Genomic DNA, 25606 nt, shown 5'->3' on the forward strand with positions numbered 1-25606 from the left:
ACTACTTCTCGGATCTCGGTATCTCGTTATCGCATCACATTCAGTTCTACCTTACACACATTACATCCTAGCACAGATAACCAAACGAGTGACCTTCATACTCGTTACTCGTTACTTCATATAACTCATGCTCGTTACCCGGTTACTACAAACAGTACAAACTCGTTTACTCGTTTACTCGCGTTTTGATGCACTTCTCGTCCGCCCGCGTTTCGATGCACTTCTAAAGAAGGGTCGCCTCGTGTGTTTCTCCTGGCCTGTATTTTGACCCTTGGCCAACCCACCAGCATATAGGGAACGACAACAAGTACAGAAGCACCACCACATTCCGGCACGATCACAATGGATGATCACTGGACGGTTCCCGCACGTCCTACACTCGGTTAGAATTATCTCCACCCTCAAGGGGCGAATAATGGGTTCAGGTTTGTATTTGTTTACCGTAACCAGCACACTCCTCGCTGAAAATTCGTCGGTATCGCACTTTAATCGAGGTTTATCGCGGCCAAAAAAATGCAACCAACAAGCGACCCGTTTATCACAACTAACGCACTATCTGTGGCGTCTCTGTGGTGTGGAAATGTACCACGAGGTCATCCAACCTCTCCACGCACGTACGTGTGGGAGTTTTCGTTTTTGGATACGACCTTCTTGCTGCTCTACTATCACTACCAACCCCACGGGGTAAACAATCTCTGAAAACACATGCGGATTCTAGCTCACACGCGGCACCTGACGTACCGGCTTCTTCACACGACAGAACTGCGCCTTGGTCGGCTGGATGCAAACGGTTTTTAAGCAAACTGCACGTCAAAATGGCGCTGGTGAAATGGTGAAAGATGGCGCTTGCACACCGTCAACGCAAGAGCACCCAGCAAGATGACCCGGGAAGTGGCATGATAAGCTCGTAAATGGTGAATCACTCACATGGGTTTTACGAGAAACTCGCACACGAAATTTGCAACTCCGCACTCCGCGGGATGGCTTCAATTTAGCGCGAGAAGTGAACTTAATTAACTAAACAGACGCAACACAGACCACTCGGTTGCATGACGACACACCAGCCGGTACGGAGAACGACGACTTGGGACGTATGGTTTACCGAAGGTGATCAAAGTTGGCCATATCCATACGGAAAACCCCCTTCAGACCGACGCCAACAATCGCACTGAATCGAATGTACTGTCCGCGCGTCCACAAACACCAACCTGTCAGTTGGCGGCTTGGTTTCGTTTTCGGAGAGGATCAGACGAATCAAAATGATACTTCAACTGAGCAGTCCGCCGGGCGGGGAGGTCTTTACCACAGCGACTCGCGCCACAGAACACTGGCACGGGATGTCTCGCTCTCGCGCTATTGTGGGGCATTTTCTATCCACCCAAAACCACCCCACAACGCGTGGTAAGCGAAGCGGAAATGAACACACACACACAAAATACGCTGCTTGGGCGCTGTCACGCTTCTATGGTTGCTATGACAACAAAACAATAGCCACTACGAACGGAGGGCTGCCCAACACACTAGCCCATCAACCCTACCTTTGGTTTGTTGGCTATGCTGGCGAGAGTTGGCTTGGGGGTTTTTCGTTTTAAGGGCACGTTTCACACGTGCCTTCTGTGAAATGGCTGCGTTCTGGGCGGCTTGCAGTACCACTAGCACCTTTGCCAGTCACGACCGCCGGCGACCGGAAATGGGCACCTGCATTTCCACGATGAAGGGCTCGTCGCATTCGAGGGCGGTGTCAGTGAACCGTGACGGAACTACGGTGCTGCACATGGGGGTAAAGATTCAAACTCCCGCCCGCCCCGAATGGGGCCCTTTGGCAGAGTGAACTAACGCCACTCCGGATGGGCTCTAATTTGTTCCCCCCTCCCCATCTGAAAAGCCGAATTTTCCTTCAATTAGGTTTGAAATATTCAAACGCAGCTAACGAAACGCACGCTGGCTCATGTACGGCGTCGTCCGATGGCAGGATGAATTAATCAGCGCACGATAGCACGACTTTGTGAGCCGCACACGTTTTATTTGTGACGATGCTCCAATATTAAGGATTGACATTCCGTTACCGGCCACGGCACTTGTCGGCTCACACGTTTCAATTGTGTATGAAAGAGAACGAATCAAGAAAGTAACCTCATGCTTTATTTCTGCACCCATTCGATGTCTGAAGTCGAAGATTGGCTTTTCGAGAGCTTTAGTGGAAGGTTATAAGAATGAGCTTAAAATGCAGTCATCGTCTAATAATAGACTTATTACTTTTGTTCCACTTCTCTTATTTTATCGTAACAAATGAGTTTGATAACTTTTGTTAAAATTTTCTACTAGAGCCACGCTCCTCCCAATGGTACGGGTTATGAATGTAATTTTATTGTTTCTATTTAGAGTTAGAAATCGCACGAGAAACCTTTAGTTAATTCATTCAATTACCCAACAAATGGTGGGCATTGTGCGTCATGACACTCGTAGAAGCCGTCAGCGTGGGATACGTCTTGAGACGCTGCAATTCCAGCATCGTGCCAAGTTCAAGTATCTGCGTGTGCTGAGCCTGTACCAAACGGACCAACCGGGCCCGTTCGACAATTGCAGTCATCCGGTCCTGGATCGCCTTCTGTTCCGTTTGTTCCAGCTCGGTATCTCGCAGCAGATGTTGCTCCGTAACGTCAATGTTCAGGGTGCGCGTTTGCTGGTCCAGATGTTTATTTTCTCGGCGTTTCGCCATGATGCGTTGTTCGATCTCTTCTAGGGTATTTTTCCTGTTGAGATTAAAATAATAATATGTCATATCCGTGCCAGGATCTCCGGCTAACTGACGGACAAATCACTCACAATTCCTGCAACGCGTCTTCCTCATTCTGGATCGCGTTCCGTAGCTTCTTCTCCAGTGCCACCTGGCTAAAGTCCTCTGTTCGCTTCATTCCCTTCATCTTCAGCCAGCTCTGCACCTCTTTGGTGATTTTGCACTTCTCAACCGTCGCCAGTTGGTCTCGAAGATCGCGCAATTGTAGCTTCAACGCCCGATGTTCCCATTCTTGGTAGATGATCTTGCGTCGAAAAAGGGCCGCATTCACCATCGCGTTCAGCTTCTTCGTACCGGCTCGTCGAATGATCGCGTTTATGTCTTCCACATCCGTGCGATGGATCAGAACACACCGCTCGAAATCACTAGTCCTGCCCGACTGTTGAATTTCGATCCAACCTCGCTTCATGACCAGCTGAACTGTTCTGTTTGTGGCGGATTCAAACTACAAAAGAAATTGAAGTACACTGTTCATAAAATCCAATCTACTACAGCAATACCTGTTCGTTATGAAGTTGTTCCAGGTTCTGCTCTAAAGAAACCACGTTGTTGCGTTTGTTTGTAATTTCGCGTTGAAACGCTCCGATAGCTGCCTCAGCATCCGACAACATCAGCTCGCAACTTTTCAGCTGAAATGGTGAAATTTAATCATGGCAGTTTTTACCAAACCCCTCAAATATGTTTTAAACCCCCTTACGCACCCTAAATTCACTCTCGATCTTTATGCGGCGCATCTTGACCAACGTCTGCCAGAGACTGCTGTCCATTCCCGCAGGACAATTGGACGCCTGATCCAGCGCTTCGCAATGTGTCAGATAATCCTGGCACTCCTTCGGTAGCAGCATGTTTCCATGTGGTCCAGCGGGTTTTTTTGCGACTATGCGCTTCGCCATGTCCTGAAACACGGACACCGTAACGATCGAGCGAAGCTGGGTCTTTGGTCGTCGTCTAGAACACAAACCGATAAGATATCTCCATTAGATTGGAAATTATTACATCCTAAATGGTTAGTGATAGATCGCTGTTACTTGAATATTTTATACGCCTGATCGACGAGTGCCGACTGAGCCGTATCCGAAAAGTTGATCTTGAACTGCTTGTCCAACAAACGATCCTTTCCGCGTAACGTTTCGTAAGTGTTTCGGTAGTCGGCAGCCTTTTCTTGGAACTCGTCCATCATGTCCAACAATTGTTCGCTGTAGAGCGTCGTTTGTTCGATTTGATCCCGCAAACGGCCCACGTTTGCTTCGTAAATCAAGCGTCCGTGATTGTACAGTGAAGCACGTAAGATGCGCATCTCCTCCTGCCGGATGGCTGATTCGATAACGATTTTCTGCAACGTCAGCTTCGCCACGGAGGTGTTGAACCGCTTTATCTGATCATCGAGACTAGCGGCAAGCTCCTGTAGCTCATCCTGCAGCATTTTACGATAACGTAGCCGCTCCTGATGCAGCGTTTTTCTTTGCTCTTCGTATTCGTTCATCTCCCGGATGTCGGTCTCGTTGTAATGCTGTGGATCTTTACCGATTTCCTGTGGAGAAGGAAACATCCTGCTCAAATCGGGTGTACTCAATGCGAAAAAGAACTCTCACCCACCAAACACTGTGGAAGTGGTAAGCTCTTTTTAATTTCGTCTTCCCAGCGATGCTCAAGAACACCATCCATCATGACGACGAGGGCGCGATCCTTGAAGTCATCCGCCAGCAGTTCCCGCTGTCTTCGCTCGCGTTCTTTTCGCTCCAGATCCATCAACTGCTCGACACTCGGGCTGATGTACGGTGCTACCGGTATTTCGCTATCTTCTGTATGAATGATGGTATCGGGTCGTTCGTCCGCTTCGTACTTAGGATCCTCGATTTGAGTCACCTCAACTGCGCTGCGATCTGACATCAGGTTTGCCAGAAACACCAGCTCCTCCTGTACATAACGAGCTCTTCGATTGCGCTTCAGAACCAAATCCATCTCTTCGTTTTTAAGGGTCTTTATCTGCTCAAACTTCTCGTTGAACAAGGACCGAAGCTTTTCAACATCGAGCTGCGATTGTAGGTTAAAAAGTAATTAAGAAAATACTAGCGATATTCTTTAAAAATAATTAAAAAAAACTTACATCCCCACAGACAAGTTCAAAAAACAACTGCCCGAACGTCACCACCTCCAGCTGATCGTAGCGAAGGGAGTAAGGTTCAAAAAACCTATGAGTAGTGGTTCCGGAAAGGGCATACGATTTCTTGACTGAAGTCCGAGCTAATTTGTCTAGCACATTGCCGTATTCAGGATCACGATTCAGGATTGATTCCAGCTGATATGTCGGTGTCGGTTTCCACGGCAATAGAGCATCGTAGCTAGCATTTAACTCCGTTTCTCGGTAGACGCGAATTTGTAGCATGTAATGCCTGTACGGGCTATTCGACATCATTCCATAGTTCTCTACAAATGAACGCTTGAACATCGACCTACAATATATGTATGTTTCAATAGAAACATTCCAGCTGTTTAAAGCCATTTTTCATTGCAAAACCTACCTAACTTTCCACGGCTTTTTGCTCATCATCATCCAGCAGTTTTCAATCAGTCTGTCGTTTATTTTGCTCTGCGATTCGATGAATTCCTGCAGACGCCGTCTTTCATCGTCCTTTGATACGTTGGCCTAATCAAAATCACACACAAAAACATAGTTTAGCCCCTAGTGAAATCAGATCCTTGCTAGCGACTACCACGGTTACCTCACGAGTAATTTTATCGGTCGCTTCCGCATTGAGATTGAACACCTGCAATGGAAATCGCTCTTCCTGTGGGGCTGTTTCGTTGTTATCGACAAGCAGCTGCAAATGCTGCCTAATGTCTGCAAATTCCGCAAATATTGCTGCATGTTCCGGTTCGTAGAGCTTTCCCCTTTCGGCTCGCTGTTCGATCGCTTGCTTCTCTATCCATGGTACAGTGCCTTCGGTGGGAGGTTCTACTTCTGGTGGCAGATTACTATCAACCTCATGCTCGTCACCAGTCAAGGGGAATGCGAGAATTTGCGAGGGGCTGCTGTGTTCATTTACCACCGCATCAGGAATAGGTTGCAAAAGATTCGCCACTATCAACATTCCGCTGTGGCAAAGTATCGAAAGGTGGCTGAAAAAGAAGCAAACTTACAGCACTGCCTAACAACATTCTTCTTACTCAAGCTTTCTTACATACTTATTGTGGATGTTTAAGGAGAGCTGCTTAATACCTTCATTAAAACGCCCGTCAAAGATCATCGTGCAGAGATAATTTTCCTCAGCACCATCAAAAAGCGTGATCTTACCATCCATTGACCAGGCGTACAGGTAGCGATCGTCAACGCACAATGTCAAATGTAACACCGACTGGAGGGTCGTGATCGTTCTGATTAAAACAACATCCAAAACCCCTTCTGTTCGGGAAATCTCCAGCAGGTCTATAATGTTCGTTCGGGTTTGATGAGCGTAAAAGCACATTCTGGTTCCGGTTCGTTTGGGTACAATTTGACAATAATTGTTAGGTAGCTTTAAAAGCGTCCTCTTGACTTCTTGCACACAGTGTTGCCGGACAATAAATTCAACCTCATTGATGCTAATACCACCCGTTTCATTCATTGGCTGAACAATCAGAACCTCCTCTGTGCTGCACCAAAGAAACAAGTCAGCTGTACATTTTACCCCGCTCAGGACTTGCAGCACATTCATCTCAAATTCCGCTGTAACTTCAACGATGACTACATGGCCGTCTTCGTCACAGGCGGCAAAGAAGCAACTATCTGCAATAGCAAACACAATCGTAACAATTGCACTCCTCGAGAGACGTAAACGAGCCGTCACTTTTGCCTGGTCTTCATTGGCAACGATCAACTGCAGTACGCCATGTTGGTTGCCTACGGCAAGGCACGTTACTTCTGGGTGACTTGCAATGCATTCCAGAGGTCCAACATCTATCGAGCAGCTTGCACTTCCCGTTTTCAAGCTCAACAACCGTACAGTACCGCTCGGCTTGATACCTATCAGCTTCTCAGCGTACTGACGGCTCAAACTGTGAAAGATGTACCCATTGTCTAGGTCTTTTAGTATTTTGAACTCAACATTACGCACGTCAGCATCCAACAACGTTCGCATAATCATTCCATCCGTTGTGATGCCCAATAAACCTTCTGAGGTGGAGTAGTGCAGGAGCTGGCTGTACGGAACATCGGATTGTGTTGACCACAGCTGGTTCCAGGAGCCTTTTTGCTTTTTGTAAAAGTTGACCTGCCCATCCGGGGCGCTAGCAAACAGGCCACCTTTGCAGTATAATATGAACGGAATATACAACGGATCATCCACAGCGTTATCGCTAGTGCTTATGGTTTGGCTTATCTGGCCCGTTGTGGAGGATACCTACGAAATGTCAGGTGATCAGTCGTATATTGCTGCATTCTATCAGGAAGAATATGGTTAGCTTACGATAAATACTCGCGCCTTTTGGCTAACTACCGCCAGGTTGCCGTCAATAAGAAAGCTAACGCACAGTGGCAGCTCGCTTTTCTCCAGCTCCAGTTGAATGGTTCGTTCAATAAACCGACTGATTCGAATGTTCCCATGCACCTCCCAAAGCTTCAGTTCGGGCTTTCGTGGAGCATATTGACACACGGCGAACACCGTTGACGGACTGCAGATGAGCCGTTGATTGTCGCAGATGATGGGTGATGACTTCTTGTACAGTAGCTCCTTGCTTCTCCATGCGTACACCTCCACTGAGTAATCTGGTACTCCGGTCAGGGCGACCAGAAGCTCACTCTCCGAAAAGCATAGCGCTATGTAGGTACATTCAGTTTGGTCTGGAAAAGTGGACGCACAATCCGCGAAAGATAGAGTTAGATAAGCTTTTCTAACACTTGCCGGAGCTCGCCACTAATGTACCTCCTTCCAGCACCGATAGAACGGTTTTAGCTGGGTAAGATATGAGCATTATACGCGGATTGACGCAACTCTCCGCAAACGCAAGTATAGGGAACAGCTTGTGACCGGTCAGACAGGCAACGCCGTTTCCAGCGTGAGCCCCATCAGCTAGGTAGTGGCTTGTTTCGGACGTTTTCAAGTTCACGAACAGTATGTGACCGCCAAGTGCCACGGCAACGGCAACGTTACCAACTACGCACGCCATATCCACCGAGCCCGGTTTCATCCATCTGAGGGAGCGGAAAAGGACGTTCAAATATCACCGTTGTTCCCACAACGTGATCCGGAAGCGCAGAACTACTTACAGTGGTTTCATTCGAACGTTTTGCTCCATCATAAAGCTTTACTGCAGCTGGAATTCCTATTCGAACACGTAAAGACGGACGGAAAGCAGAACGTCACCTACTACGCTGAAAGGCGCAAAAAGAACTGACTCGATAAACAACTCCTCGGGTTGCTTGGTTGATTGCTAGGCAACACAAGGCGTCCTTATGGTTAGCATATTGTGACAACTAGCATAACCTTCCGTATAGAACACAATCACTTTTACTACCAACGCCAAAATTACACCGTTAAGGAAAAAGAGCTTTATTTTACACATTACATTAACCGTAAAGTATTAACATGTATGGCCACGCTTCTTACATATTTCTTAATTAAATGCAAGCACTGTTTCGTCGTTACCGTTGGTACACGGTATACCAATGCCCATGAACCGGTCCGGGTGGATAGTTGCCATCTTAGTTTTCCTCCTTGATCTTGCTCAACAGAGCATCGCACGTTTTCTTGGCGTCTCCCAGCAACATCGAGGTGTTCGGTTTGTAGAAGATCGGATTGTCCACTGCCGCGTATCCAACACCTAGCGAACGCTTCATGACGACAACCTTTTGGGGAGGAATAAAAAAGGATATTAGAGAAAATGTTCGTTTTGCTGTTTTCTTTTGCTGCCGGTCCTTCACTCACCTGGTCCGCCTTCCAGACACGCAACACGGGCATTCCGGCAATGATGGAGTTCGGATCGTCCTCAGCAGCACTGTTTACCGTATCGTTCGCGCCAATCACCAGCACCAGATCCGTTTCCTCAAAGTCATCATTGATCTCCTCCATCTCGAGCACGTCATCGTACGGTACACCGGCCTCAGCCAGCAGCACATTCAGCTGTCCCGGCATCCGTCCGGCTACGGGATGAATTCCAAATCGAACCTTCTTTCCACGTGCCTTCAACATGCTAACCATTTCCGCGATCGGGTATTGTGCCTTGGCCACACACAACCCGTACCCGGGTGTGATGATGATGTTCTTGGCGTTGCGGATCATCTCAACCGTACCGTCCACGTTCACCTCCGTGTGTGTTCCGACAATCTCAGCCGGTTTGCCACCACCGGTCGAGGTGGTACCGTACCCACCAAGGATAACGTTTGGCAGCGAACGGTTCATTGCCTTGCACATGATGTACGACAGGATCGCACCGGACGATCCGATCAACGCGCCCACGATCGTCATGAGGTTGTTGTTTAGCATGAAACCCTCGGCACACAGGGCCCAGCCTGAGTACGAGTTTAGCACCGTAATTACGACCGGCATATCCGCACCACCGATGGCTGCCGTCAGCGTGACTCCCATGGCCGTCGACATGGCTGCAGTGGCTCCGAGCAATCCCAATCCACCCGCCATCGATGGTTCGAGGTAGAATGCACCCATTGCGGCCAGATTTCCCGCTAGTAGACCTCCGTTGATGAAGTGCCGACCTGGTAGTAACAACGGTGCCGAGCTAAGCACACCCTGCAGCTTTCCGTACGCAACCAACGATCCACTGAAGGTGACACCACCGATGTAGGTGCCCAGGAAGAGCGCTGTCTTGAGCACGTTCGCTGCCGGGTCGGTTGCGAGTGTCGGGAAATCGTGCATGTACGTGGCCACGCACGTCAGCACGGCCGCAGCACCGACGAGACTGTGGAAAGCGGCCACCAGCTGCGGTAGGTCCGTGATCTGGATGCGTTTGGCGATGAGCGATCCAAGCAACCCGCCAAGTCCAGCTACACCGCCCATTTGTATCAACACGTCCGTGCTGGGTGCCATGGCACCTAGTGTGGCCGCAATACCACCCGTTACGCCCATTATACCGAGCGCGTTACCCAACCGGGAGGTTTTCTGTGAGGACAACCCGACGAGGGCACCGATACAGCACAAGCTCGACGCCAGATACGCCATCTGGTGGATTTCGGGCAGGTTCTGTAAGGCACCGACGCCATATCCACCAAGAAAGAGCGTTGCCGGAATGCCGTACAGGTAGTTGTGCTCTGGCGGGTCCGTTGGGCGCTTGAACATGTCCAACATCCGCTGGGTCACCAGGAATCCACCGAAGATGTTAACGAACGAGATAAGGGCCGCACTGGCCGCGAGTGTTTCGATCGTGTTTGATGGCATCACACCGCCTCCCATTAGCAGCAAACCACCGACGGCTGTTATGCCGGAGATTGCGTTCGTAACGGACATTAGCGGTGAGTGAAGGGCTGGCGTTACGCCCCACACCGTGTGGTAGCCCACGATGCCGGACATTGCGAATGTGGTCATCATGGTGGTGAAGGCTGCGTTTGGTGCTATGGCACCGAGTCCTAGCAACGTTCCGAGTCCTCCCGAGTACATCAGACTGCTGCGGAGGGTTTCGTTGAACGGGTTTGGAGGTAGGGCTTCGACCTTGATAGCGGCACCGGCTGACGAGGGTACGGCTGGTGGAGGTTTCGCTGACACCGCGATGACCGGAGGTGGCCAGGTTAGATTACCGCCCTGCAACACCATGCTGCCACGCACCACCTCATCTTCGGGGTTAATGTGGAAGTGATCCTTTTCACCCATCGACAGCAGGAACTTGGAGATGTTGTTCGCGTACAGCGTGGAGCTTTGCGTTGGTAGTCGGCTCGGGAAGTCGGTGAGACCCACGTGGACGACGTCGTGCACTACCTTGATCTCGCCTGGGACCGTCGTTTGTACGTTGCCGCCCGCTTCCGCGGCAAGATCGACGATTACGCTGCCCGGTTTCATCGATTTGACCATTTCCTCCGTGATGAGCCTGTTAAAAGCGACGTTGATGAGTAAGAAGACAAGCAAAAAAGCTAATTCAAATCATCGGGTAGATGCCAAAACCGAGCGATTCGTTAGCAAGTGTTGTGGAGAATGTTGCGTGTAATATTGTATGCATCGTGCTTGTACGCAAGCTTGTGTGGAAACGATTTTACTTCTTTTTTTGATACAGTTTTCGAGGGTTTCCTTTTGGAGAGGAAATAGGAAATTTGGAGGAGGTGGATTATACGCTAATCAACACTTACAGTGGGGCTCGCTTTCCGGGGATGAGAGCGGTCGTGATGATCACGTCCACTTCTTTGCACTGTTTCGAAAACAGTGCCATCTCCGCCTCGATAAACTCCTTGCTCATTTCCTTACTGTAACCGCCCGCCGTTGAACCATCCTCGCTCATGTTAATCGTGAGGAATTCGGCGCCCATACTCTCCACCTGTTCCTTCACGACTGGCCGGGTGTCGAAGGCACGCACGATGGCACCCATACCGCGGGCCTGACCGATCGCGGCCAAACCCGCCACTCCGCCTCCAATTACGAGGATCTTGGCCGGCGGTACCTTACCGGCGGCCGTTATTTGTCCTGTGAAAAAGCGCGGAAAATGGTTCGCAGCCTCGATGACGGCACGGTAGCCCGAGATGTTGGCCATCGAGGAGAGTGCATCGAATACCTGGGCTCGTGAAATTCGCGGAATGGCATCCATTGCTAAAAGAGGCAAAAGAGGCAACCGTTAGTGTGGTGAATAAGTGAATAAAATTGGTTTGTTATTCTCACCGAAAGCGTTGATTTTCCTCTGGGCAAGCTTATCGATCAGATCCTTGTTTTGGGTGGGGTATAGGAAGGAGATCAGTGTCGAGGCATCCTTGAGCTGTGGAATTTCCGTTTCTGACGGTTGTCGTACTTTCAGCACGATGTCTGCGGTGGAAAGTAGAGAAATGCTTTCCGTTTGAATTGAGCCACTATGGCGCGAAAACAAGTTTATACTTACCGGTGTCAAATGCTCGGCGGCTATCGACGATGCTGGCACCGGCTGCTTCGTAGTCTGCGTCTCGGAACTTTGCATTCAGACCAGCACCGCTTTCGACCTGCACCTTGAACCCTTTCTTGATGAGTGTTCCAGCCACCACCGGTGTAACGGAGACACTATGGAAAGCGGGGGGGAATTATTTAGCTATTTTAGTATCAACGTACAAACCGATATCACAATAATAATAGATAGCGAGTCTAGGAATAGTTAATTTAAGCATTCGTTCTTTGTTTAAAAATTATGATTTTTTGTAAAGAAAGGTGTTTTACGTAATTTTAAAAAAAATTAACAAAAAAAAACATTTTTTAAACATTCTATTATTCAATGCACACAAAACAATTTCAAAACTAAATATCAATAAAATACTATTTAAAAATGTTAGCACATTTAACAGCTGTATGTTTTTGTTGAAACGCAAAATCACATATAAATCACAACTACAAGTACTCGAAATAAATAATACTTACCGCTTTTCGTTGGTCCATCGTTCCTTCGGCACACCGATTACAAGATTCTTGTACGGAACACCCTTGACGGCCGCTGCCGGCTTTCCATCTTTCTGCAGTAGCTTGACACTACCTACAAATGCATTACACCCACCCCACCCAACCAGAGATAGGCGTTAAACGTCCGAAAACTTCGGTCCAAACCATGTGCTGTGTGGCAACCGAACCTGAAAACAAACGCAGCGGATGCACCGGTTTCGCCACTTGCAGCAGTGCATCTCCTCGCTGGCAGCACAATCGCAGCACTCCACGCGTCATGGTGTGCGTCGCCGTTCAGTCGTTGCCGTCGTCGTCGTCGTCGTAGTAGCCGGCAATGCCCTTCTTCACTGTCACCGTTTCCTTGGTGATCTGCAACCGATACGTCGTTCTCGCCGGCTTATCACAATCTGACACGGGAAACAACGTGGCAAAACAAAAAAAAAATGGTAATGCAGCTGTGATCTGTGCCATTTTCTTTGCTTTGTTTAATTTTCTAAAGCAGAACCATCGCATTGCACGATCACTAAAGCAAACCTCCTGGGGATGAACACTTACAGCAGTGCACTATCTGACACACCCACTGAGCAATGGCTGAGGAACGGAAACCTGCCGTCGAGCGGAGGAAATAAACAAGGCTCCACCGGTGGGACGGATCGTTCGTTCGCGATTCTCAACTATACACACACACGCTGGGTCAGAACCACGCACCGCGATCACAACCGCAACGGGGACAGACAGAGTAGAAAAAAAAACGACGACAACAAAGATAAGCGCCCTGCTCTCGACAGGCGTACGCGAACCCGAAACACCGTGCACGGTGGTGACAGCCGCTCGCGAGGGACACCGACGGACTGGCAGCCGGCCGGTTCGGTTGGTTCACTTTTCCGGCCCCCAGCGCGAAACACGCAGACTCCCCCCAGTGGACGCGCATGAGATCGAAAGCCAGAGCGAGCCGGAGAGCGATGGAGCGTGAGTGAGAGCGCCACTCGGTGATGCTGAGGGACCGAGCATTCGCGAACCGCGAGATGCATAGCGTGAAGAGATCGCGCTCAGCCGGGGTGGGTGCCAGTGCCACATACGCACTCTGATCGCGCCTTACGCCCGCGTGTGAGAGCGCGTACGCATGTGGTGAAGTTGGTGGCGCGCGAAAAAAGCCAGCCACCAGCACACTCTCGCACCGATCGGCGTTGGGGTTTCTGGGGGTGCAGAATGTTGTTCCCGGTTGGGTTTTTGCATGTTAAAAACATGTTTAATTTATATTACTTCCCACCGGTGCGCTCTGTGTCGCTGCGAAGCGAGATGGATATAAAAATACCGATCGAGCGGAATGGGAGAATGAGCGGAACGATCGATCTTGTACGCGTGCAGAATAAACTTCGCGGTTGGGGCGAGAAACGAGAAAACGCTGACATTGGCCATTTAATGCGGGAAGAAAGAGAAACGAGCGTGCCTTTCAATTAATATCAAGACAGGATAAATGCCACCTACTTGATCATGTAGTAGATCATCTCGATGCATGGAGCCACACTGGTGAGCTGTGAGAGCATGAATCCGAGGGCAATATTCAACATCGGCGTTAAATTATTCCGCGTACCGTATTATCAGCGCCATTGTTTAAAACATGTCAGATTACTCTCGTTGCAATCTAGTTGAGCATATTGATTATTTCGTACCGCGGCATTGCGAAAAACAAAAAACCACCCAGATGAAATTGCGTCGTACTTTTCCCACAGATAGGCCTGCCTGCGTGAGAAAACACCAGCTCCAACGTTTATCATGTCGTTGACGTGTAAATTTTGCATGGGTGTGCATGGAATCGGGTTTTTTAGGAGTGATCGCTCTTCCCGCAAGCCGAGAATACCGCGGGGGTGGTATCGATCGGACGACAGCCCCATATGTTGTATGATAATTCATAATTTATTTGAACTATTTTAATCTTTTTTTTTGTCAGCTCACATGCTTCACCAACGATTAACTCATCTGTGCAATGATGCCTTATTTAGCGACCGGTAGATTGATTCGGAAAAGCGTGCATCGTTCGGCGTCTATGAATAGATCACTTTCGCGTGGATTTACGTCAGCACGGCCTCATCGGGCCGCTTGATGTGAGTTATCGAAATTAATTCTTAATCCCCTTTCCACTACCCACACGCACAAAGTGTGTGTGTTCCAGCCGTTACGTGTGATACGTGCGCATGGGGGAAATGGCAAGATGACATTTTCTAATATTCTATCCCTTTTCCGGCTTAAGTTATCGCCCCGGAACGAGGATTTTGAGCCGCGCCGACTTTTCACCCCAACGAGCCGATGGAGCTTTTTAGCTCGCTGATAAGATTTCCATCCGCGGGGGTTCGAATTTGATTGTTTCGGCCACATTGGCAAACTTTGAGACCCAATGAGCGCCTATTCTCAGCCATTCGAATGAAACGCGATAAGAGCGCGATGATAAGATCCAAAAAAGAAACCCACAAAAACAACAAACTGCGGCACACGTTGGTTACGTAAAGGTTCCCCATTTGCCAACGGGACAGATTTGCGCTATCAAAACAGTTACATGCTATTTTTTGTGTCGTTGGCTGGCCCCATCAAGGGTTGATAAGATGGGAGAATGCACTACCATTTTTGGCGGTCAGGGTTTCCACGAACTACAGGCCAAACGAATAACTCCGGTGGTATTAGGTAATTTTCTGGCCAAAGTTATCTGCCCAGCGTATTTATTCTCTCCACTGGCGCATGCCAACGAAAGGGAAACCGAGATAACAAACGGGGGGTCTAATCTAAGTGACGTTTATAGTCCACACAACATAACCATTGTATTTCATATTGTGCCATGTCAGAAGGGGAAAAGTTGCCTCAGGCAAACGGAATACATGTTGTACGGCTTCTGGACCAGCTGTTATCTTTCGGCAGACCTTTTTTGAGGAACGTCTAACAACGATTGCCAACGAAAACTGGTGGCCAGTTGTCTCTAGTTTTGGGTGATTACGTCTGCATAGTTCATTGAACTTGGGAGATTGTGTTCTCTCTGTAGTAGCATCTCGAGACAAAAAAAAAGGCAAACAATTTTTTTTCATTCATATTCTCATAGCAAAATATATTGAATTATGGGGAGTTGAATATTACGCATGCTTTCAATGTCAACGTGGATGCACTTTTTAACGGAGTTTTGTAGATAACATTTTATAACGATAACGTTATTTTTCTGATATAGCTGCTGTTCTTATGTAAATGGACAAATCAACAGTAATATAAAAATTATTATTGAAAATTTTTAAATTATCGCCGTGAAATGTGAAAAAAGTTAGTTGCTTATCACTATCAGTTGGCGTGTAGAAAGATCCTGTAATTTTTTTTTCCTTCATCACCTCAATCAATCAATCTTAGACTTCCCAAACGATAGATCTTCTAACGTAAGTCAGTGTATAGATTAAACATAAAAACACACACATCCCATTTCCGTTTGTATGAGAAACATCTTTAGAACCCTGCACCGAAGCTAGCAAAACTTGCTGCTCCACCTAATCGCTCACCGTCAAATACACGGTCTTATCTGCGCTAGAGCTTATCTTATTACGGTCCATATGTCGGCCGTACAGTGAGTAAAAGTTGAACCTAATCAAAACCATTCGAACGGCAGTGATTGCCCCTCACCCAAGTGGCTTATTTGCATTTGCATCCACTTGGAGGCCTTACAATGGCTTCTTCCCAGTTCATCCCCATAGGTCAAAAGAAGCAGGGTAGTTCCCACTCCACGAAAACGAATGCTCTTTCTGCTCCAGGGAAAGCTTATCGCTCCGCAACCAAACACATTGTATCACCATCGCGATCATGCGCTGTAATTAGCTCCACTGTAAATGGGTCACGAGTGAGCAAAGCTGTTTCAGCTTTCCCGCAGAAAACACGCCCCGATCAACGTGCGTGGTTATGGTCGCAAAAATTACGCTCCACCACTCGCCAAACGAATCTCGAGCCTTCAGAACGCACATCAATGCGCTTGTTATGACATCGGACGCGTTCAAAACGCCCAACTGGACGGCCTTGAACGCAAGCAAAAACCCGCTCCAGGCTACAGACTGTGAGACAGTGAAAAACTGGAATCCAACCCACCTTGAGCTGGTGCTGGATCCTTGCTCGTCGTCGTGTCGAAAGGCCACAATTCTTGCCAGCCCGCACCGGGATCGAGGGACACATTCGACTAAAAACATTACTCAGCATTCAGCACATTCGAGTCACGTCGGAAGCACTGCGTAAAGCCGCTGGCGGACATACGACACCATACGCCACGTCACGGCATTCGCATCTTCTTTTAAATTAATCCGTCCCTTCCGCAATGTGTCGTCTGGCCCGCGGTGAAGTTTCGCGGAAATGTGTGTAATAAACGAACCGGCGGTTCGAATGCGTGCGGTTTGCCTAAAAATAAAACAGAAATCTGTTGAGCTTCCCTAAGCAAATCGCTACCGCCGGTCGAAATGGTATTCGTTTTGTCTGGGAAGGCGCGCGCTTCAACGTTGTGTCTGGTTGGCTCCAAGATCACCGGATCACGGTGGCCAAAGCCTCAAAGCACCACGATAAGGACACACTTGCAGCATGGAGTTACAGAACGATCGTGGCAGAAAGCCGGCCGGCATTAGTAGAACAGGTCCGCCAGTTCCACGTTCCAATCGATCGTTCTGTGGATGATCACATTCATCCTGGTTGCGGGCAAAAAACTTTTCCCATTCGCTTCCCGCTTGCTGGAGGCCGCTTGACAGTTGCATTTGCGAGACACACGCACACGCACAACCGTTGCACATTCTCGAACGCGGCCATTGCCATGCGGCCTAGGACGCTGGGTGCGCTAAAAATAACACAACAAACAACGCAGCAGCCCTTCACGCGCGTGTGAGTAGCACGCGCTTATGTGCCGTGGCCGTGGCAAGGAAAGAGAACGCCCCAACCGCAGGGTGATTCGTGGGGGCCTGGTTTTGTACGCAGTACGCCTACGGAGTTCGCGGGCCGGCGTTTCCGTTGGCGAAAAAACAAAAAAAAAATTGAGCCGGTTGCGATCTCCTCACGGTCGCGGTATATGAGAGAGAAAAGGAGAGAGAGCGAGCGCGATTTTAATCTTCGCCTCTCAGCACCAGACAACAGAACTGAAGTAATGCGTGATGCTTATCACGTTTCTTTTTTTTTGTTGCCGGTATTCTGATTCCCAGTGGAGACGAACTCGCCTCTCGCACTCTCATGCTCTCAATCGCGCTCTCTCATACACTCCGTGGGGGCGCCGCAAGACTGTGAGGTCCCGTGGTACACGCACCAAGAGAAAACTCGACCTCTACACGAGCCGTGGGAGGCACTCTTCTCGTGGCAACCGTGCAAGTAACATCAGCTTTGCGCCGTCGTCGTCGTCACCGTGAACCCGTGTGCCGGTAAAGTGTTCTTGTCTCGCTTTCACCACCCACCCAAACACGTTTACGGTTCGGCTTCTTCCGGTTCCGGTGCACGCGCAGTAACAACGCATCCAGCAACCGGTTGGCGGGTCAACGGGTAATTTGTGTGTTTTTGTTTATCGCCGCTGCTGTCAAAACGCTCAGTGTGGTTTCGGTAAGTACCCGGCCCCGGTGTTTGGCCTTGGCCCCGGCACATAAAAGTATACGCGTTCCGCGCGTCCTTATCGGTGAACCTGCTGCGCTTGATAATGTGATGCGCCCGCGCTGGGTTAGAGATCCTCCCTGTCACTTACACTCTCTCGCGGTTTGGCCCCATTTACAGAGCATCGTGCGTAATCCCGAACGAAACGACCATGGCACGTCTTCTCGCTCGCTTCTGCAAGGCACTTCCAGTGCAGGGGAACGCTCCCAGGACACTTCTGCCGGCGGTATCGATCGTACCGGCGCGAGCCCGCAGTAAGTATCGCTCTAAAACGCGAACCCACTATGTGTCGTACGTCATCCGAGGGTTGAACGGTATGAATTCGGTATGCCGGATGGAAGAATCGCCTTATCTGCTCGGTCTGGTGGAACTGGTGAGAGCGATCCAGTGAGAACACGGTTTCGTGGACGGGCAGAAAGACATTTTGCGCATGACTTCATCGAAATGGCAAGATCATGACCTGGTTTTTACGTTCCGGTGTTGGCTGGATTCCGGCCTTGCGCTCGAGGATCCTCACTTGTTGCGCGATGAACAAAATTGCGGCTTGTGATAGATTACATTAGAGCTTTACAGCAACAAAAAAATCCTCTTGAATCGCAGCCCCTATCGCTTTTGTACGAATGTTTACGCCGGGTCCGGGGTGCTGTATATTTGGACTTGTAGTGGCGGTTAAAATCACAACAATTCCAAAGGTCTGTTTCCTACCGCTATCAGCCGGCGAATGTGTGTTTCCGCCCATGATTTGAATCTGATACGTTTGCGGTAGTGCAAGAAGTGCAACATGGCACGTAGCCCGATGCCCTATCAGCCTGACCCAAATGTTATGTGCGCAATGTTTCTTCCTCACGCTGTGTTTGGCTTACTGGTATCTATAGAGCGTATTGATTTAGCTGGTACCTGGAATGCTTTCAGGCACCGACACCCGTATCCAGGCCGTTAAGCCCGTCGTCGAGATGGACGGTGACGAGATGACCCGCATCATTTGGCAGTTCATCAAGGACAAGCTGATCTTTCCGTACGTGAAGGTACGATCAACGGATACTAACCTCCGCCGATGAAATTAATCACTAAAACACGCGATACCGTTGCCTCCCAAACAGGTGGAAGCGCTTTACTACGATCTGGGTCTTCCGTATCGCGATCAGACAAACGATCAGGTCACGATCGATGCAGCACACGCGATGCTGAAGCACAACGTTGGCATCAAGTGTGCGACGATCACGCCGGACGAACAGCGCGTGGAGGAGTTTAAGCTGAAGAAAATGTGGCTCAGCCCAAACGGAACCATCCGTAACATCCTCGGAGGTACGGTGTTCCGTGAGCCAATCATCTGCAGCAACATCCCGCGCATCGTGCCCGGCTGGACGAAACCGATCGTGATTGGCCGTCACGCGCACGGTGACCAGTACAAGGCACAAGATTACGTCGTCCGCAAACCGGGCACGGTCAAGCTGGTGTACAATGGCGAGGACGGTACGGTGGAGGAGATCGAATTGTACAAATACAAGGCACCCGGTGTCGCGTTGGCCATGTACAACACGGACGAATCGATTGAAGCGTTCGCCCACTCGTCATTCCAGGTGGCGCTCAGCAAGCGCTGGCCGCTGTACCTGTCCACCAAGAACACGATCCTGAAGCGGTACGACGGTCGCTTTAAGGACATCTTCCAGGAGATTTATGAAAAGTATGCACCACCGCGGCCGCCAACAGGCGAGACGATTTTCGTTTGCTTATGGTTTCTCGCTTTCGTGTCACACTGCGCAGGAACTACAAGAAGCAGTATGAGGAAGCCAAGATTTGGTACGAGCACCGGTTGATCGATGATATGGTAGCGCAAGCGCTGAAATCTTCCGGCGAGTTCGTGTGGGCCTGCAAAAACTACGACGGTGACGTGCAGTCGGACATCGTGGCGCAGGGCTACGGATCGCTTGGGCTCATGACGTCGGTGCTGGTGTGTCCGGACGGAAAAACGCTCGAATCGGAAGCCGCCCACGGAACCGTCACGCGTCATTATCGGTGAGCGATGCCAACCAACGCGGCAGCGTGCAATTTTGGAATTCTTTTTGAAAACCACCTTTTTCCCCATAGTGAACACCAGAAAGGCCGTCCCACCTCCACCAACCCGATCGCATCGATCTTCGCGTGGACCCGCGGTCTTGAGCACCGTGCGAAGCTGGACAACACCCCGGAATTGGCGCGATTTGCCCTGGCGCTCGAGAAGGCCTGCGTCGACACTGTGGAATCGGGTAAGATGACCAAGGATTTGGCGCTGTGCATCCACGGTTCGCGCAACCTCAAGGATAGCATGTACCTGAACACCCAGGACTTCCTGGAAGCCATCTCCGAGCAGCTGGAACGCACGTGGAAAAAGTAAACTCTACCACTGGCAACTACACTCTTGCATTTTTGTACCATATAAAAAACAATGATTCCGATATAACACCCACGCCTACGTTTGCCTACGAACACATATCACGAGAAGCTGAAATGGATAAAGTTAAAATGTTTTATTACGCTATATGTTGTTGCACTATGTCTAGTCTGTGGAAGGAATTCGTCAAAGCGATCCTCGACCAATTCGACCTACGATGTAGCCCTGTTTTCTTTCGCATTTTCAGCCGCGGATTTCGTACCACCAGATTTGGCTCCTTCGTTCAGCTTTTTCGCTAACGGTTTGCGACCCACTGGTAGTCCTTTGCGGGCGATTTTGCGACCAAGCTTGATCTGAATGGCGTGATTAGTGGAAGCTTTGCTTGATGCACCCGGCCCTGTCGCACCAGCCCGATTGCCACTGTTACCGATGGGTCCGCTCTGGCCCGTAGAGTTTCCTTCCACCACCACCCGGCCGGTTTTACCGTTCCCAAGTGACTTGGTCGGTTTGCCATCCTTCGCCACACCCGGTAGATCCAGTTTCTCGAGCGTTATGCGCCGATTCCGGAACGTTTGCTGGTTGGCACGTTTGAGGATGTCCACCGGAACCGGGGGCTTGAAGCAAACGTACCCGGTTCGTTGGTGTGGAATTTGATCGAGAGCAACCACGTCGCCAAATGGTTGGAAGAAGATTCGCAATGCATTGTTGGACAGTTCTGCAGAGAAAAACAACATCGATCATTCATTACCCATACGCAGGCTTTTGATCAAAGATCCAAACGCTCACTCACCGTCTGGATTACAGTACTTTTGGTAAGCCATCTGCACAGATATGTGACGCTCTTTGAACGTGCTTCGATTAAGTGCCTTCGCGGCAGTCCTTGCCTCAGCTCTTCGACGGAATCGAATATGACAATTTACAGAGCGAAGCTGCGCGTATTCTCCGTCCGTGAGAACTAGCGTGCCGTCGGGAAATTCCATCCGTATCGAGCGAATAGGTCCGAACGTCTTGAAGTGTTGCCACAATTCCTGGCGCGTCGTTGCAGCTGGAATATTTTCAACATAGACGCAGTTTTCTGTTCCTACAAATGGCCAAGGTATAAGTGCACCGCTGAATTGGAGACAGACTACGGACAGATTACCTAGCATCGACGGTTTCACGATGGGCGTCGCAGAAAAGTTGCTTTCTGTTTTAACTTCACAGGCATTTTTGGCACTTTCAGGGGAGTCGAACTCGATCGTGCTACACAAGTAGGGTCCTGTCTCAAATGGGTACTGGGCTTGGCGTCCCACTATGTTTCTACCGCCACGGGAACGCAGCTGAATTGACAGAACCGTACCGAAGCGCTGAAAAAGCTGATATATTTCCGATTTCTTCGTGCCTCCGGGAATGTTGCTCACGTACACACTCTTTTTCACTGCACAAATTTGAAACAGCAGGACGTTAATGCCGTTACAAGACACGCATCAAACATACTTACTATGCAGCAGAAAATATTCGTCTCCTTCACATACTTCACCATTGCTGAAGTAAAGCTTTTTTACACACTCCTGCTTCACCGAAGAGTCAGCATCGTAAGTGAAGTAGAAAAATCGTTTCAAGCCCTTATTTTTTATGTCCACCTTCTTTAGCATTCCCAGCACACTCTGTCTATTCTGTCGCTTTTTTGCCGGTAAATTATCCGCTCTTTCACTACCGGTCCCCGCGGAAGAATTCATCATATGTGGCTGTTTTAAAACTACTCCTCAAAATTGCTCACTGCATTCACTGTTGTTGTTAATAAACTTCATTTTCGTATTATTTTTTTTTGCTACCTAACCAGCCCCGTTTGATCGACATTTCGTTCAAGATTCATATATTTTGTTTACATGTGTCGGCATTTTCTCGACAAGGTTTGTACAGCAATACAACAATCGGGAAAAATGCCAAAACAGTCGATGCAAACAGATTTTTTTTAAATAAAACAAATTTTTCCAGACTCAATGTTTTCTACTACATTTGCTGCATCAAATGTTTCACAGCAATGCAGAATTTATGGGCTGTTAGAAATATTGCAAAGCTTTAGAATTACTTAAGTATTCGTTCATACCGTTATAAATAGCGTTGACATTTGACAGAGGAGCACATGTTATTATACAGAAAGCATTGTTGTGTTCAGTGCTAAAATACCGGTGCATATCGTCAGTTAAATCAAAGGAATATTCTCCAACAATGAAATTAAAAACCGCGAAGAAATCTACAAAAGCTAAATCCGAAATTCTCGACAGTTCAAAATCAATTAAAAAGGACAAGAAGCTGTTAGCATCGCCATCCGCCAATGAAGAGGCCGTAGAGCACAAGAAAAAGAAGGTGCGCCCGGTATCATCACCAAACCATGAGGTACAGGAAAACGTAAACGGAGCTAAGGCGAAAAAATTAAAAACAGCCAAAAAATTAAAGGCTAAAACGGAAGCTGGACTAGCCGTTTCTTCGCCACAAAAACACCCACAGCAGAATGGAGCTAAGGAGAAAAACCCCAAAACAGCAAAAAAGAATAAAACCCACGAAGAAGCAGAGTTGGATGATGACGAAGATAACGAGCTAGCCGTTTCTTCGCCTGCAAACAACCCAAAGCAGAAAAATGTCAATGGTACTAAGACGAAAAACTCTAAAACATCGGAACAGAATAAACCCCAAAAAGAAACAGAAGCTTCGTCCGATAGCGAAGTGGATGACGATGAAGATATCAAACCCGAAGATAAGCAAGAAGAATCGGAGAAAGGTAAGCTACGACCGAAAGAAGAATACTACATGAACCTTTCCTGTTAATTGAATTGTTGTTCTTTATTAGTTAAACGAGGAAAAGAGTATAGCATATTTGTTGGAAATTTGCCGACTACAACGAAAGCTAGCGAAGTAAAAGAGATGTTCAAAAAGTATGGTACTATATTAAATACACGAGCTCGAGCATACGACGGGAATAAGATTATGTACAAAAAAGAGCTGAAGAACTTAAAAGCTATAAACTATTACGTTCGCTTTTCGGCTAAGGAGGAAATGGAAAGCGCTTGCGAGATGAATGGGCAGATGGTGGGTGAAAATCGCATTCGAGTTACTCCGGAGAACAAAAAACAATTTGGAGAGGTCTGCTCTACGGTGTTTGTAGGAAACATTTACAGAGGTGCGTTTACCCATTGGGTGTCACTTGCCAAACAGCACGATTAATTTCTCACCTATGCTTCCAGGGACAACGGACAACGAACTGTATGAGTTTTTCGGTCAGGTCGGAGAAATTGAGTACGTTCGACAAATCTCAAACAAGTGCATAGCGTACGTTTGCTTCAAAAAGGGCGTCTCAATCAAGAAAGCCCTGAAGCTGGACCAAACCAAGCTCCACAATCGCCCACTGAGAGTTCAGAAGATCGACATAAACCGCAGCAATGTGAAGAAGAACAAGAAAGGCAACTTGGTAAAGCGAAACAAAACGCCGGGATCTACACTCGGAAAGAACGGAGCCGCAGGAAAGCCAACGACAGGCGAGGAAGGTGATTTTCACGGAAAAGTAGCCGAAAAGAAGAAGAAAAAGAAAAGTACTAACGCCGGAAAGGGTTCGGAAAAGTTCAAGAAGGGTCTCGCGGAAAAGCTAAAGGCAGCCATGGTAGGGAAGAAGCAGTAGGAAACTGCACCGTAGAGTAATGCGAAACTTTACAATGTAAACTTTTGCTCACTTACCGGCAATAAACCCGATTGAAGATGTTTGTTGTCATCTTATCTCTAACAAGCTGACGCTCGAGTGACGCTTCGCCTTCAATGCGCAATCTCGCACATTTCATTAACGTTAGTTGAGAATTTATTTCCTTTTCCACAAACCGGAACAACGGCATCATCATCGCCATACGGAGCTGCACATTTTTCACAACCACACGTAAACCGCGCCCGCAATGCCGCCCAGGTAAGGGGTGCGTTTCTTTTGTTTACATTTCTACCGTTTCACGGGCGTGAAAGAAAGAGATAGCGCGAGAGTGAGTGAGGGAGAGCGCGTGATGGCAGCGAAAGTGACCCGCGTACAGACAGCGAAACCTGTCACATTCTGCTTGCTCTGCTCAGCGGAGAGGAAGGTGCAAATGCAGCAGCAACAACAGCAGGTCATTCGGCTAGACTGCGGCCAGACCCGCGTGTGCGTGTGTGCAATCGAGTGAAATGATAATTCCGGGAAATTAATTCCGGGTGTTTACTTTGCGCCCCAGCGGACCTGCGAGCACACATTTCGGGTGTCCTTGGTGTAACCTGACGTGCACGGGCGTTTCCCAGCGCGTGTGTAGCGGAAGGAGAAAACGAAGAAACGGCACACCATCAATGGGCAAACACGGAGTCATTTTTTTATTTGGATGAGTAAGTGCGCCCGGTCTCCAACCAGCTCCCTCAGTCTTGGGTCATCGTCATCATGCGGAGGCGGTTTCCAAGAACGTACCTTGAGCACGGCACAAAAGAGAGCCTCCCATATCTGCGGGTGCGTGAGTGTGTGTGTGTGCGTGCGAGAGAGAGACGGTGCGGTGCATTCGGTCACGGCGCGCATTTGGCAGAACAGCGTAGGCCGTGTTGTGTGTGTCAGCCGTCACCGTTGCCTTCGCAACCGATCCGCCAACGTCTGGGCGCGCTTTTCGTTCCAGCACCCGTGTGGTGAGATCATACCTTCCGTCATCAACTCGCCCTCGGTTGCGAATGCGCCGGCTGTTTTGTTGGGCGGATTTGGGTTCCGAGGCCGCTACTCCGGGGCCAAATCTCGCGTCAAGAGCGCGCACACATCCGTCATCGAAAGTGAGAGAGAGAGAGAGAGAGAGCGAGTGTGAGTTTGTGGTGCGGTCCGGTTGTGCTACTAGTCGTGCGTTTCCGGTGGCGACGTCTGGTTGCGTTTTGGGCGAGAAAAGCCGTAAAACACGCACACGGACCGTTTCCGTGGCCGGTATCGCGAGCTGGTGGTGGTAAAAGTGCCAGTACTAGGTCGCGCCCAATCGTGGTAGGCGGTGTGTGCACACAAAATACGCTGTTCATAAAAAGTTTTGATTGATTTTGCACTTCCCTCCAAACGGCTTCCGCGCTAACCCCATCAGCCCGTTGCGGTCTATTAGCGCCCATTCGTTCGCGCGTGAGATCAGTACGGTGCACGATACCCGTGTTCGTCTTCCCTGTGGTGGTTATACGGTAAGATTTAGTTCTCCAACTGGAACCCCCAATCGCAAACGGTTGTTCACCGTCGGTTTCTAAGCTTCCGATGTGCACGCGCGTATCGTGCTACATTCT

At 49.0% G+C, this 25606-nt stretch overlaps 5 protein-coding genes across 5 annotated transcripts; 2 read left to right on the forward strand and 3 right to left on the reverse strand.

Moving 5' to 3' along the window:
* Positions 1-2419: 2419 nt before the first annotated feature.
* On the reverse strand, positions 2420-8071 carry LOC128723471 (cilia- and flagella-associated protein 43). Its single transcript, XM_053817220.1, has 13 exons — positions 8043-8071; positions 7699-7967; positions 7243-7616; positions 5984-7176; positions 5521-5917; positions 5320-5444; positions 4905-5250; positions 4394-4831; positions 3826-4328; positions 3499-3745; positions 3298-3426; positions 2827-3242; positions 2420-2753 (listed from the first exon to the last, which is right to left on the reverse strand). Exons 1-13 carry the CDS (start codon positions 8069-8071, stop codon positions 2420-2422), a joined length of 4800 nt encoding a protein of 1599 aa, XP_053673195.1.
* Positions 8072-8307: 236 nt separating this feature from the next.
* On the reverse strand, positions 8308-13011 carry LOC128727838 (NAD(P) transhydrogenase, mitochondrial-like). The gene is made up of 8 exons (XM_053821788.1): positions 12880-13011; positions 12513-12731; positions 12307-12418; positions 11801-11955; positions 11587-11727; positions 11064-11517; positions 8701-10807; positions 8308-8621 (listed from the first exon to the last, which is right to left on the reverse strand). The coding sequence occupies exons 2-8, from the start codon at positions 12601-12603 to the stop codon at positions 8478-8480; spliced, it is 3204 nt and encodes a 1067-aa protein (XP_053677763.1). The 5' UTR covers positions 12604-12731; positions 12880-13011; the 3' UTR covers positions 8308-8477.
* A 4668-nt stretch (positions 13012-17679) lies between these two features.
* Positions 17680-20385, forward strand: LOC128721345 (isocitrate dehydrogenase [NADP], mitochondrial-like). The gene is made up of 6 exons (XM_053815089.1): positions 17680-17907; positions 18076-18209; positions 18868-18980; positions 19056-19639; positions 19720-19971; positions 20044-20385. Exons 2-6 carry the CDS (start codon positions 18107-18109, stop codon positions 20327-20329), a joined length of 1338 nt encoding a protein of 445 aa, XP_053671064.1. The 5' UTR covers positions 17680-17907; positions 18076-18106; the 3' UTR covers positions 20330-20385.
* Positions 20386-20538: 153 nt separating this feature from the next.
* LOC128720402 (uncharacterized) lies at positions 20539-22044 on the reverse strand. The gene is made up of 4 exons (XM_053814070.1): positions 21807-22044; positions 21468-21743; positions 21117-21407; positions 20539-21041 (listed from the first exon to the last, which is right to left on the reverse strand). The coding sequence occupies exons 1-4, from the start codon at positions 22042-22044 to the stop codon at positions 20539-20541; spliced, it is 1308 nt and encodes a 435-aa protein (XP_053670045.1).
* Positions 22045-22537: 493 nt separating this feature from the next.
* Positions 22538-24061, forward strand: LOC128723482 (RNA-binding protein 34-like). The gene is made up of 3 exons (XM_053817230.1): positions 22538-23087; positions 23157-23486; positions 23551-24061. Exons 1-3 carry the CDS (start codon positions 22538-22540, stop codon positions 23979-23981), a joined length of 1311 nt encoding a protein of 436 aa, XP_053673205.1. The 3' UTR covers positions 23982-24061.
* Positions 24062-25606: the final 1545 nt, after the last annotated feature.

The sequence above is a fragment of the Anopheles nili genome, chromosome 2 (genome assembly GCF_943737925.1).
Source record: "Anopheles nili chromosome 2, idAnoNiliSN_F5_01, whole genome shotgun sequence".
NCBI lineage: Eukaryota > Metazoa > Arthropoda > Insecta > Diptera > Culicidae > Anopheles > Anopheles nili.